The sequence below is a fragment of the Poecilia reticulata genome, linkage group LG16, assembly GCF_000633615.1.
Source record: "Poecilia reticulata strain Guanapo linkage group LG16, Guppy_female_1.0+MT, whole genome shotgun sequence".
NCBI lineage: Eukaryota > Metazoa > Chordata > Actinopteri > Cyprinodontiformes > Poeciliidae > Poecilia > Poecilia reticulata.
In genome coordinates, this window is record NC_024346.1 from 32,558,284 (window position 1) to 32,571,813 (window position 13,530).

A 13,530-nucleotide genomic window follows, 5' to 3' on the forward strand; every position below is an offset into this window, starting at 1 on the left:
TAGTTAAATTCCGCAAAGGACGGCGGAGTCCTCTATAGTTAGTTAAATTCCGCAAAGGACGGCGGAGTCCTCTATAGTTAGTTAAATTCCGCAAAGGACAACGGGAGTTTGTTTTTTTTTTATTTTTATTTATTTTTTAAATTTCTCTCTTTCTCACTGTTTATTTCTGTTTTTATTTTAATTATGTAAAGCACTTTGAAATGCCTTGCTGCTGAAATGTGCTATACAAATAAAATTTGATTGATTGATTGATTGATTGATCCTCTTATCTTACACGCAGTATCTCTGAGTAAATCCAAATCTGATGCGCAAATATTTTCACTTCTTAATCTGACTTCCAACTAAAAAAATAAATAAATAAAATCATCCCAGCACACCCCGGTCACGCATTCATTTCCACTCTCTTACCCACTATGCAGCAAGTCCATGCCAGCAGCGTTAGTGGCGTGAACTTGCCACGCACAGAAAAACCCACTAGTGGATGACAAATCTGGTTCATTCCTGAGTTTTTAGGCCGCAGGTTGAGGCCTGCCTCTGTAATGATCATACAGGATATGGCCGCAATCCAGGCCTGCACTCATTACTCCGTAACGTCTATGCAAATGCAGCCCCACTAGCTGTCTGTTCACATGACTCCTGTGGGAATCGAACATCAACTGTTATTCAAATCTAATCCGGTTTTACCGCACAGCAGGTGGAGGGATTCACTGTCAGGTGTGCCGCCTGATCTCACCTTGTTTTTCTTGTAGAGTAAGTGGGGGAAGTTAGCGGTTCCTGAGAGTAATAGCTAATGCTAACCTGTGTGAAAAATAATAATAATAATAATAATAATAATATATACATATATATATAAATTTTAAATCCTCTTACCAATATCCAGTACCCTTTGCTTCGCAGTATGTTGTCTGGAATGCCAGTACTTCCAGTTCTTTAGCTGGTCGTCTCTGGACTTGTCCTCCCCAAACACCACCATGATCACACTCTGCGTGACGAAACATAGTCACACAGCGTTACAAGAGCCGAGCGCGTCGAGCTTTTAGCTGGGACTCCCGAGGATCCCTCACCTGCACCACGGTGTCCCGCTGCAGGTCGGAGCCTCCCAGAGAGGCGCGCCGCTCACCGCTGGACGCCGGGCCCCTGGGCTGACAGTGGGCCGACCTGTAGCCGCTGTCAGACAGAGACAAGGCGTAGAACTGGCCCCGGTTCAGGTAGGCCATGGGACCGTCTCCTTGGCGCGGCCGCAGCGACATGTTGGCCTCCAGGCTGTAGGTGAAGCAGTCACTGCAAGACATCGAGTTGTCAAATCCTTCAACTGTTTTTGTCATAGCAGTTTACGAACAGGTCATGGTAGTGAACATATGGAAAGGTTTTTACCAATAATTCAAATCATGTGGTTTGTATTCCACTCTAAGGCTGGAGCTGACGATTAGTTTAGCAATCAGCTATTCTATCAATTATTCTGATGAGTAATCGGAAAAAAAAAAATACTCTGCAGATTTTTCATTTAACCACTCAAGCTTTTTATACAATGTTAAAAAAACATCAAAAGATGTAATTAATAATTAAAGTTTATTGATCTTTGAGAAACTAAACTTGAATTATTATGTCGTCAATGTATTTCTTGAAACGGTCTAAAAAAAAAACTAAAAACGCCCAATATTACAGTTTATCGCAATAATTTCTGGGACATTTTACCACCCAGTAATTTTTGTCATCATGGCAGGCCTATCTGACAGGTTGATTCATTTAAACCTTTAGTACCAGAAGGTTATGTGTGAACATAAAGTCTCACATTGGTAGTTGATGGAAGGACGTGTCGACTCGTGAAGATCGACTTCTGTGATAAATCTGTAACAAACAAAGAAAGCAAGTGTGTTTTGAAACAACGGAAAGTAGAGCAGAAGACGGGGAACACAGAACTCGTATGCAGGAAGCGGCACCTGACCTCTTCCTCCCGTGGTTCCTCATACGTGCTGTCTGGAGGGCTGCTCTGCTCATCCTTTTGGTACCCAGAGAGTGATAAGTCGTAGCAGCTCTGCTCATAAAGCATCCTCAGCTGCTCTCTGGGTTCCTCCAGGTGGGAACTTAAAACCGGAGTGGACGCCTGGGACTCCGTTTTCACCAGGGCGAGAGGCGCACAGCCGCCGCCACCCCTACCGTCTCCTCCTCTGGTGTCCGAGGCAACGGCGGCAGCGGCACGCTTGGAGCCGTGGTGTTCCGCCGTGGAGCCGTTCAGGGACAGGTTCACCGGCATGGACCTCAGGGCCTGGCTGTGGTGATCCAGGACTTCCGGGCCGCCGTAGGCGTTGGACACGGCAGCGGAGGGATCCGGGGGCGGGACACCGCCGGATGAGCGCTTCCTCTCTCTAGGAACCTGAACAGATTTACGGCAACAGAAAAGATAAGAAATAAAACCTGAAGTCATTACCAAGACCCACACAAGGACAGAAGGGGAAAAAATGATGTATGAAGGTCTAAAGTCATTCTCATTAAAATGACTGATTATTGTGATATTAAAAAACAAAGTAAGAGATCATTTCTGACCTTTTTTCACTTCCCTTTCACTTCTAGTCACCACACTGTCACCAACTCAGCAACTTTTAAGCTATATTTAGCAACATTCCAGACAAAGGCATAATTTCATTTTGGCGATTCCGATGGTCTAAATCAGAATCGGCCAGTCAGGCTTTTTAAAGATCGGTAAAGAAAACTGGATTCGGTGCAAACCTAATCATTCATGTTGAGGATTAATCACCACACACAGAAAATAAGAGTACATACACACCTGCTACATTTAAAATTCCTCTGATAACAACAAATAACGTCTGACTGTTCTAGTTCCATTTTAATGAAGAAATTAGAGGGACTGCATTGTCAAATACAAATTAGTCTGGAGAAAAGTGATAAATGTACTACAGTGATGTAAATCAGGCTTTGTGGTTGGTTGTTTTTCTTCAGCTGGAACTGAAGCACACATACAAAGTTTTCTCAAATCTCCACTTTGGTTGGGCTTTTTATAAGTAATAGAGTTTCTGTGGCCGAAAAGGTTATACTTAGCATTAAAAGAAATAAATAATATATATTTGTATTTATATAAAGATCGAAAGGAATCCTTTTGGTCACGTTTTTGAGATGCCAACCTGGTATTTTAAAAGGATGTGTCTAGGTTTTTTATATTCCATTAGAGTGTGTGGATTTTTGGTACATATTGTGTCCCAAAAATCAATGACCTCCAAATAATAATAATAATAATCAAACCGTCATCTGAGGTTTGTGTCGCTGCTGTAGTTTGATTGTTTCAGTCATAATTTAACATTTGAGAAATGAAACTCTCTCAACGTCAAAATAAACACAAGAAATTAAATGGAATCATGATCATAATTTATGCGATCTGTAAAAGTTACCTATTACTTTACACATGGACAGCACATATGGTGAAATTGCTCAGGGATTTTCAAAATAAAACACAGAAAACGTCTGAAAAGATGCAGACATGTAATGTTGAAACAAGAATTCTGAAATATTTACCTGTCAATGTTTGACATTCAACCTTTCACTAACTTTAGACTTTATAAGTGCTGTCCATGTGCAAGACAAGAGTGAACTTTAGTGTTTAGATTTTTGGCACATTTATTCAGGAATCTAGCTAGTTGTGCAACTGAAACACAAGACATTTTTGATACTACACAAACGTCCATTAGTGGAGATCATGAATTCCCAGTAGATGGGATGCTAAAGTAACTTCCCCCAATGGGATCTTGCAAAATCTTTTCACTCTCTCTGTCTAAAGTACATCTTTTTCATCCCTTAAATGTCAATTATCAAAAATGCACATTTTTCCACTATTTTGCATGCAAAGCCGTCCTTTCTGACCTTGTAGTAGTCATACAGCAGCCCCAGAGCTGCCACACTGTCCTCATCCCCATTAATGCTCATCATGGCCTTGGTGGCAGCGATCAGAGGGTTCTCCAGGTAGTTCTTCCATGCCTCATCCTCGCTGCTGTACACTCTGCGGGGGGCCACCGACATTTCATTTGGCACCACCACCACCAGCCGTTTACTGTTGAGGCGATGGGAAAGTAGGAAGAGACAGAGAGCGTTGGGTGTCAGATCAAAGTCAATCTGTCAACACGGGAAAACAGTCTGTGGAGCCAACAGGCATGCCGCAGGCTGTTTCTCACCAGACTTCTGTCAGATTTTGTGAACAGGGTCCATTTCAGATGTGCTAAGAACACAAACTATGACTGTAAATCATATTTTTTGTCACACACAATACTCAAAAGATAACCATAAAACATCTTCGTTTGAGAATTTGCTATAATTTTGAATCAGAAACAGCTTTAGCAGCCAACACATCTCATATGTTTATCCATGTATCCATCCATTTTCTTGCACCCTTGTCCCTTAATAGGGTCGGGAGGGTTGCTGGTGCCCATCTCCAGCTAACGTTTCGGGCGAGAGGCGGGGTTCACCCTGGACAGGTCCTCATATGTTTATGTTGCGCTTAAACAAACTTTCCTTTTCTTCCCCCAGTAAGCTAGGTTCTAGTTGAGCTTAATTATCTAAATATTGATGGGGTTTTATTAGTACTACGCATGAATTTCAAACCAGCGTGTAAAAAAAAAGAGAAGTAACATTAATGGCTTTGTCTTACCTATCCAGGTCCATGTTGCACTCTGTAGTAATTTCTTTGGACTGGCGCGAGAAACCGGTGGCCTTTCGAGTTGGATCGGGTCACTTTGTTTGGGGCTCTTCAAACTTCGGCAGTCTGGACCCCTGAGGCTGTCTCTGAGGAGGCTCCCGATGAAAATAACCAACAGAAAGTCAATAATCTTACCAGCTACACCGTGGTCCAGTGTCCATGTTATTACAGTCAAGTTACAAAAACAACAACACCAACAAAACATCAAACTGACTCCATTAAGAAGAAACTTGTGTATAACTGGACAAGGTTTATACTTAGTTGCGTGGGATAAAGGTGTTCAATGCAGCACCTAAAGAGGCAGGACGAATGAGGAAACGGGGGCGACTTCGCTGATTGGTCAAGCGACTCCATACAGGCGGTGCATTCTTGTTCCTATTGGTGGATTCACAGACGAGAGGGTTGACTTAAAAGGACAGGGAAGCGATGTGGGCTGCACGTTTATTATTTATGTGGTTTAGGGAAATAATTCAGAAAACAATAAAAACCAGATGGTTTACATGGAATAAATTTTAATTCTGGATTAACACTTATTGGTCCTTTGAGGGATTTTTACTAATTTTGTGTTGGTGCAAAGAATATCAAATAGCATTCTTGTATTGTCTGCAGTATTTTTATGTACTCTAAATATTCTTTTATATAATATATATATTTATATATTTTTTTCTACTTCTAACATAAACAGGAAAAGACACCAGGAAATGTTTTTCCACCCCAGGCATCCGGTTTCAATCATCATCAGTTCTTATGATGTCACATACATGGCGAGTCCACAACGTCTTCAAATTGTAAGTATTATTTTTTTATTTGCCATTTTTCTGTTCTCTTTAAATACACATACTTTCTCTGTTTAATTGCTCTATTGTTCTCTTTTGTAGGTTTCTGTAAGGTGCAGTGAACAGGAATGTTCTGTCATTGATTCTCACTGTCATGTTTTATTGTCACACTTAAATTTTCATGTTCATGTGTTCACTTTTGATGTGTAAGCTGATGTAAAGTTCATAAAGTTGTGAGTAAAATTGGACAATTTTAAAATGTCGGTAATAAAACAAAATATTTGAATTACCTTGAACATCTTGTGTAATTAATCTTTCCATGTAATTNCAAAAAGTGTGGACATCTTCATTGCGTGTTTTCTGATGTTAGGGTACGTGTCGTTTGGGAGGGTGGCGTAGAAGTCAATGAGACTGTTGGGCTTGAATGAGTCTTTCAGAACATCACAGTTCTGTTACTCAGCCAACTCAAACTGATAACAAGGCGGGGCTTCATCAATGTCGGCAAAAAGGGGTTCTGGAAAAGACAGATTTCTTTTGCATAAACATATAGTTCACGGAATCACACACCGAACTCCGCCTTCAGCATTTTCAGTGCTTCCACACACTTTTCAGCTGGAAACGGGACCGCTGGGTTCTCTGCAGAGAGGTTTTGTGTAGCAGGGAGATGGATGAAGCTGTGCTTTTTCACTTGTCCCAAAAGCAGCTCTAGTTTCACCTCAAATGCTTTTATGTGGGAATACATTTCGCGAATGAGTTTCCCCTGGCCTTGTAGCTGCAAGTTAAAGCTGTTCAGCATTTCTGTCATGTCTGTTAAAAATGCGAGGTGCCATTTCCATTCTGGGTCGATCAGCTCTGGCACCGTTTTGTTTTGTGAATGAAGAAATGCGTTAATTTTAGGTAGCAGGTCGTAAAAACGCCTCAAAACTCTGCCACGGCTCAACCTCGGTGTAGTACAGCACATCTCCGTGCGCAGAATCCAGTTCAGACAGGAATTCTTGGAACTGCCTGTGTTGAAGTCCCTTTGCTCTGATGAAGTTTATGCATGATATCACAACCTTCATGACAGAATTCCACGTCAACACTTTGCAGCACAGTGCTTGCTGGCAGGCCACGTGCAGAGGGGGTGTCTGGGGGTGCTTGAGCACCTGCCCCTTTTGCTCCTTGCCCCCAAGTGCCCTTTTGGTCAAATTATTATTTTTTTTATTTTTTTATTTTGGTATTATTATTTTCTAAGCCCTCTTCTGACACATGTACTAAAATTATTTAGTTTTTTTTTTTTTTTTGTACAACATAATAAGCCCTCCGGTCACCTTGTTACCTTTGACCTTTTGCCCGTGACGCATGACGCAGTTGCCTCTCGCGCAGTCAGATGAGGTGGCTAACTGGAGCTCAACGTAGCGAACGTTCCAGATTACAGAACAGTTTTTGGTGAATTAAAAAAACATTTTTGGTGAATAAAGTGGAGTAGACTTGCTRCTTGTCAGATGACGGAAAACGTTGAAGTGTCGTTTCTGCTTCAGCTCGGAGTCGCAGAGAGGTAATGAAATACAACAGACACTGACAGGCCTCTGCGTCTGCCTTTCTCTGAAGAACTACTGAGTGGGAGGAGACAACCAGGTGAGGAGAAACTGTTCTTATCTATCGATTCAGTATTTTATCATACAGACATTAGGCTGTTGTTGTTGTGCTGTTAGCTAGCTGCTAGCTAACAACTTTGCTAGCAAAGCAAGATAACTAAAAAGCTTCTTCCCTGTATCGTTAATGATATCAGTCATTCTTCAGTATAAGGGCACATCGCCCGTCCAAAACCGATTATCTCCATAATGGATAAATGTCTAATTTCCTTTGCTGCATAATGTACATTGCATTTATTCTAGCGTTAGGTAAATGTATTTTGAATTAGAATAACATTTAAATAATAGTCCAACAAGGATATTCATTTAGAATTAAAAATAACTCGCCCTGAATTACCATGATAGATATAATGGGGGAAAAAAAACTCAATCCAGACTTTAAGTTTAGGGTCTGGTTCGCAGAGTATGAAGTTCAATTTGTTTTCCCAATTATTCAATGGAAAAAAAAAACTAACCTCAATTAAGTAAAATACAATTGTAATCAAAACTTTTGGAATTGTAATGATTCTTTTAAAAAAAAGTTTTGTTTAAAATACTTTTTGTTTTTATTAAATAACTCATTTTTACCAAACATAAACATTTATTTGCACACATCATAAATCTTTTGTTGTGATTTAGGCCCTGCTCAAGACGTCATGTGAGAATCACAAGCAAAACTTTGAGTCACAAACAAAATCTTAGAATAGCAAGAAAAGATTCATGACAAGCGCAAATAAGTTTGTTTTGCAAAAAAATGTGCGCTTCATGAAACACAAATGTGTGATTTTAAGTTTTTTTTAAAGCAAAACTCAGTAGGCTTTTCTCATGGTGACATGCATTAACAATTCAGTAATTGTTTTTGTTTTTTTTCTCCAGTTCCACGTTAAAGTTTGATGCAGCTCTGCTTTCCTGAATGGACCATCTTCATTTCCACTGTAGCAAACAGGCAGCTCTGTTTTATAGATTACAGTACACTAAAAGGTTGCATTGTGCCCTTGTATATATTTTTAATAGTGTAATTTWGTAAAGACAAAATATGTCTGGTGGTCTAGCTCTGATTTACATATCTTGCTAAATTGTGGGTTTGAATATTGCAATACTTTCCTATAACAAAATAGACCTGCAGAAAGAAATTAGTAATAAAATATTTTGCATATGCATGGTGTTATGCTCTATATGGAGATGTTCGTTAGCTTTGATTGTATATGTCACATTTTTGTAATGTATCATTGTTTATTAAACTCTGAAAGCTGAGTGGCTTTGTTAATATTCTGTCCTAGAATGTGGTTAGATGTGCCCTTTTTTTGTTGTCGAGCACCTGCCCCTTTAGTGGCCTCTGCACGGCCCTGTATATATATATATATATATATATATCGCATTTTTCCATATATATATATATTTTAGAATTTAAAACTACTTTCACCCTTGCTCGTCATGATTTATTTGAATCACTGCCGTCAGCCAAACGTTATTGCAACATTAAAAGCAGAAACAAGAAGCATCTACAGCTTGCAGTGAAAATGCTGAACTGTCTTTCCACTACATTACTTGTTTTATATATTAGATTAGCTTTTATCTGCTTTTGTTTTCAATTGTCAATTTTTATAAATCCCAGAGAATCCTTCTCGTTTTGTGGTATATTTCTGCTATTTCATGTGCAATGAAATGACAAGAAGAGTTCCATTTGCATACAAATCTCGAATATGTACTGGTGTAATCTCATTAGTCAATAAATTCTGCAAATGACTTTCATCCTGTAAAGTGGGTTTTTAGGCTGTATCCTGACATCTAGTGGCGAGTATTTAATATTACACGTTAGGTCGGACGTGTTTATATATATGAGCTGAGTAAATTTGTAAACTGTAACGTGCGGTCAGGGGTCATCATGGGAAAATAATATATAATAATAATTTTCCATTTAATTGAACCAAATCTGATGTTTGTTTTTTTTCTTCATAATCGCTGAATTTTCGCATTTTTCCATTCAAACGCTTGGAAGCGAAGCGGGTGAGGCAGCAGTTAGCTGAGCCTCACCTGTGACTGATTGCGCAACCTCTCGCTAACTGCTCCGGTTGCCACTCTGAGAGCGTGCTCCTCCTGTCTGTACGTCGTCAATAAAATGGTTAAAAACATTTAATGTATGTATTTTCCATAATTTAGCGTATGTATTTAATGTACTGTGTTTTTATTGTCACCAACTGCGTATGTAACGTGTTTCGTGTGCTAAGGAGCGATCAGAAACTGCAGAGAACAGATTCGAGRTGAGGCAGGYAGTTCTCGTGCCTCATCGCTGGGGGCGCTCATGATCCCAGACATTGTAACTCTACAACTGCAGAGTAAGAGACAATAACAGCGAGCTAGCCATACAGTAGTTGCGCTGATACATAGAGCGAGAAAGACGTGGTTTTGCGTTGTACTTAACGGTTTCTCTCTCTGGTTTTAAGCACAGCACGAAATTAATAATATCTACATGTCTAAGTTTGATTGAGATAACGAAATTATTCGGCGGCGTGGCTAAGCATCACATGTTAAAGAATAGTCCTTTTGCCCTCCAGCATTGTACGCATGCGCGAAATTTCCTTATGTAAACAATAACATACAGGGGGTCTAGATTTGTAAATAATTAAGTCGGTGCCTCACCAGCTATGAACCTTACCGCACGTATATATTTCATGTGCAATAAAATGACAAGAAGAGTTCCACTTGCATACAAATATCGAATATATATATATAAATATATATATTTTATTCAAAACAATGCAAATATATATATATTTGCATTGTTTTGAATAAAATTCTTGATTCCGCTTTTAATTTTTTTTCAGTAGTGATTTTACGTCAATGTGTTGTCAATAAAAAATCCACTATATCCATAGCAGCGCAAAACTGAAACCTGAAAACTCGATTTTCTTCCCAACGCTTAGGGATGACCCTGAAGGCAGCACGGCTTGGGCATGCGCATTAGAGCATTTTGTATGCAAACTGTTCGAAATCGACGGATGGTTCAGAGGAGGCTGGCGTTTGTTAAATTTCATTTTTGTGGCAGTTGTGAACAATACATTTTTTTTATTGGTAAGCCATTTACAGATGCTGTGTTTACGTAAGTTTAAACCCGACATTTGGCATCTTTTGTACATTTCTACGTATTACTCCTGCTAGTATGAAATTACAACAGGCTGATAAAATGTGTATGTTTTAGCTAGTTTAAAATGACATTAGGGTTTAATTTATGTCCATCTTGTGTATATTTACCAAAATGCAATATGTGTTTTCCACTGTCTCTGTCAGTGTTACCGTTTATAACTGCTTTTAACTCAACGCTTGCAATGAGCGGTTAAGCTACGATGCTAGCCTTACGTCACTCCGTCCAATGCACGTACTGTACAGGCTCAGAATTACTCTGGTGTTGTTTTGACTGCTGATAGTAAAAGTATATACATTTATCGTTTCCCCTCTGCAGCAGGTTTCATACAGCCTCTAAAACTGACCCAGTTCCAGTAAATTTATAGATGTCTGCTGTTTAATTTTCTTTGGGGAAATTTCCAAGTTAATTGCTTTTTGCTTGTGACCTAAAAAGAGACAATTAACCCAGTTTTGAGAAATATTTCACACCTAATGTTGCTCTGAACATTTTAAAACACATCAACATCATTGGAGGTTTTTTTTTAATGCATTTCCTGCTTTCATAGTTTGTTTTTCCACCACCTTCCCATCCATCCTCCCTCACACACTGCCATTTTCTGTCTCCTGTCTGATTCCTTCAGGTGTAACGTCAGATATGGCCCGTGGGCACCAGAAGTTTCAGTCTCAGCAGAAAAATGCCAAAAAGCAGGCGGAAATAAAGAAGAGCAAAGGTCATGACCAGAAGGCAGCAGCCAAAGCTGCCTTGGTATACACCTGTAGTGTATGCCGGGTATGTAAATTATATGCATCAATCTGGGCACATGCTATGCTTTTGTGTATATATTGCTTTAAAAAAGAAAACAGGAGAGTCTCAGTTATTAAAAATGCACTCCATGCTAAGCATTATTACCATAACATCTATGGTTTACAGAAGTGTTTGTACCCTCGTCATGTTGCATCACAAGCTTTATTAAATTGGGATTTCACATGATAGACAGTCGTCACACAGTAGTGCAAAATTGTGGAAGAAATATGGTGAATAGTCCTTTCTGTTTGACAGAAAGGACTATTCTGTCAAACGGAATAGTCTGATCTGTTGTGCGACTGATCTGTTGATTATTTTTGGACTAACCAATTAATAATTGGATAGGAAAAGGTGCATAGTAGAAGTTTTTTTTTCCTTGTTGTTTTACAGAATTTAAAGCTAAAACTCCCACTTGGGGAGGTTTAGGCAGAACACTGTCGATGTTTATTTTTTATGTCTAGAATGCAAAATGTATATGTTTTTGTACAGTTTTGGTTTAATTACTGCTCTGAGCGTGTTGTTCTTTCAGCAACTTTTTTGAGTCTGTGTGCTCCCATTAACAATTTATCGATTTCTAAATTAGTTGACTATTATTACAATAATTGAATCATCGATGATTAATTGATTATTGAAGCCCTAGAAAGAACCATTAAACATCCTTCTTTATTTTAAAAAATAAATAGTGATAGGTAATATGTAATTCTAGTCCAGAGCTTTAAATCAGCACCTAAAATGTGAAAATAATAATTGCCTGTTTAGAATTTTAATTTGAAATGGAAACTGGGTAGACTGTGGTATTTCTTTCCTTAATGTGACAACAATCTAACCAAACAAAATAATAACGCCACTCCAACAATGCTGAGTCATGTTGACGTTTTCAACTTGACTTCCTGCCTGTTTGATTTGATTATTCATTGCATTATTTGGAAAAGATTGAAATTTTTTCATTTCCTTGTTACTGTAAGCATTTGATACAGTCCTCTTGTTTGAGGGAGGAATCTTTTCTGTACTTGCAGTTGTTAACTTCTATTTTCATAATCCAGTTTCTCTTTTTTCTTTTTTTTTATCAGACGCAAATGCCCGACCCTAAAACCTTCAAGCAGCACTTTGAAAGCAAACATCCAAAGTCTCCGATGCCCCCGGAGTTGGTCGGCGTGGAGGCATAACATGCCCACCTCCACTAATGAAACAGCTGTAGCTGATTCAGGACAGACTCTGTCTCCACTTTGGACACATAACATTGAGTGTTTCAGAAGAAATATCTGTTTCTCCAGCTGATTGATCTGTGTTTGAGTGTTTTATGCAGAAATGGTATGTACTTACTTTTTCGTCTCTCTTTTTTTTTTCTTTTCACCCCCAATGTTTTTTTTGTTTTTAATTTTTCTTTGGCCTAACCTGCCAAAATTTGACCCAGGCCTGTTACCAAAGGATGGAAGATGCACAACCGACCATTTCGCCTCCTTTCTAAAAAGTCTTGCATGTCGAGTTGTAAACAGTATTTTATCATTTCCAATGCTAAAGTTACAAGAGCAGCTCGTCTATGTGCTTTGTGACTACTGCACCGTCTCAGGTCTCCCATTGTTGCAGAGCAGTCTGTAAAGCAGTGAGCCAGTGGTAGTGGCTCCGCTTGGTCATTCTGCCCCCCATGTTTCAATCCAGCGATTTCTGCAGAATATTTGAGTTCATAATATGATTTGGAAAGATAAATGTCAAAACGATGGTTTGTTCCTTTTTACTTCCGAGCTGCACTGATATTGTTCCTGCCTGGAAAGATTCAACAGAGCCTAGCATGTTGGTTATTTTTGTCTATATGAAGAATATGTTGAAGACACTGCGCTACACGGGTACTGAAGTTCCTTCACCTCCCCCTCAGATTTTCATGAATTGTACATAGCTTACTTCCTGTGAAAGGTAAAAAGAGGAGAGTGAAAGTTTATTCACAGTAAACTCTATCCAGAGGAAAATCCTTTGACCTCATGAAGGATCTCTTACTTAAACTTAGTTTGAAGTGAGTATAGAAGATGGTAATGGGCTGCTCCAGTTCCCAGAGGTTACCATGGTAAAACATTTGTGACATACAAATACATATAACTCCTTGTGTGCAGCTGTAGTTTTGATAATTTAGTTTATCACTGTAGAGTTTTCCAGTGTAAACGGTCTTAACAGTCACATTTCTGACATTCTTAAGTGCAAGTTTTTGTTCTCCAATCACGATTGAGGTGAAGTGTTCCGACTCTGAACCTGCATAAAAAGTCTGAATTGCATTACACTGTAAGTCAGCTTCGGTTATTTTTGTACAAACTTCCTATCATGACCAAGTAACAGATTTAAATTATTTAAAGGAACAGTTTCTCCAACAAGTTTGGACCTTCTGGTATTGAACCACTGAACATCGTATCACTGTGCTATAAGTCTGGACTGACAACCAGCCATGTTTTTACTTTTGTAATAATCATATCTTGTCAGCGTAATGTAATGTTTACTCTTTTAATAAAGTTCTTTTATATCAGA

General features: G+C 39.0%; 2 protein-coding genes across 4 annotated transcripts in view; one reads left to right on the forward strand and one right to left on the reverse strand.

The window, feature by feature from the left end:
- LOC103478836 (grainyhead-like protein 2 homolog) overlaps positions 1–5,062 on the reverse strand; it is an 18,187-nt gene extending 13,125 nt beyond the window's left edge. The window contains exons 1-7 of one of the 2 annotated variants that reach the window (XM_008432911.2): positions 4,960–5,062; positions 4,655–4,797; positions 3,874–4,060; positions 1,946–2,374; positions 1,793–1,848; positions 1,065–1,281; positions 871–982 (exon numbers count right to left, since the gene is read on the reverse strand). In XM_008432911.2, the coding sequence (XP_008431133.1) occupies positions 871–982; positions 1,065–1,281; positions 1,793–1,848; positions 1,946–2,374; positions 3,874–4,060; positions 4,655–4,668 (1,015 nt within the window). In that variant the 5' untranslated portion in view covers positions 4,669–4,797; positions 4,960–5,062. Of the gene's footprint in view, positions 1–870; positions 983–1,064; positions 1,282–1,792; positions 1,849–1,945; positions 2,375–3,873; positions 4,061–4,654 lie in introns of both variants that reach the window. The other variant, XM_008432910.2, reaches the window with a different exon arrangement.
- A 4,966-nt stretch (positions 5,063–10,028) lies between these two features.
- On the forward strand, positions 10,029–13,530 carry LOC103478835 (zinc finger protein 706). 2 transcript variants are annotated; one of them, XM_008432908.2, is made up of 3 exons: positions 10,029–10,163; positions 10,856–11,004; positions 12,090–13,530. In XM_008432908.2, the coding sequence occupies exons 1-3, from the start codon at positions 10,046–10,048 to the stop codon at positions 12,183–12,185; spliced, it is 363 nt and encodes a 120-aa protein (XP_008431130.1). In that variant the 5' UTR covers positions 10,029–10,045; the 3' UTR covers positions 12,186–13,530. The 2 variants fall into 2 exon arrangements, with proteins under 2 accessions (XP_008431130.1, XP_008431131.1); XM_008432909.2 differs by having other exon boundaries at positions 10,036–10,191.

Coding starts and splice junctions, on each gene's coding strand:
- LOC103478835 (XM_008432908.2), top strand. CDS start 10,046: ATGCGCATTAGAGCATTTTGTATGCAAACTGTTCGAAATCGACGGATG. Junction 10,164..10,855: donor ACAATACATTTTTTTTATTG/GTAAGCCATTTA, acceptor TGATTCCTTCAG/GTGTAACGTCAGATATGGCC. Junction 11,005..12,089: donor ACACCTGTAGTGTATGCCGG/GTATGTAAATTA, acceptor TTTTTTTATCAG/ACGCAAATGCCCGACCCTAA.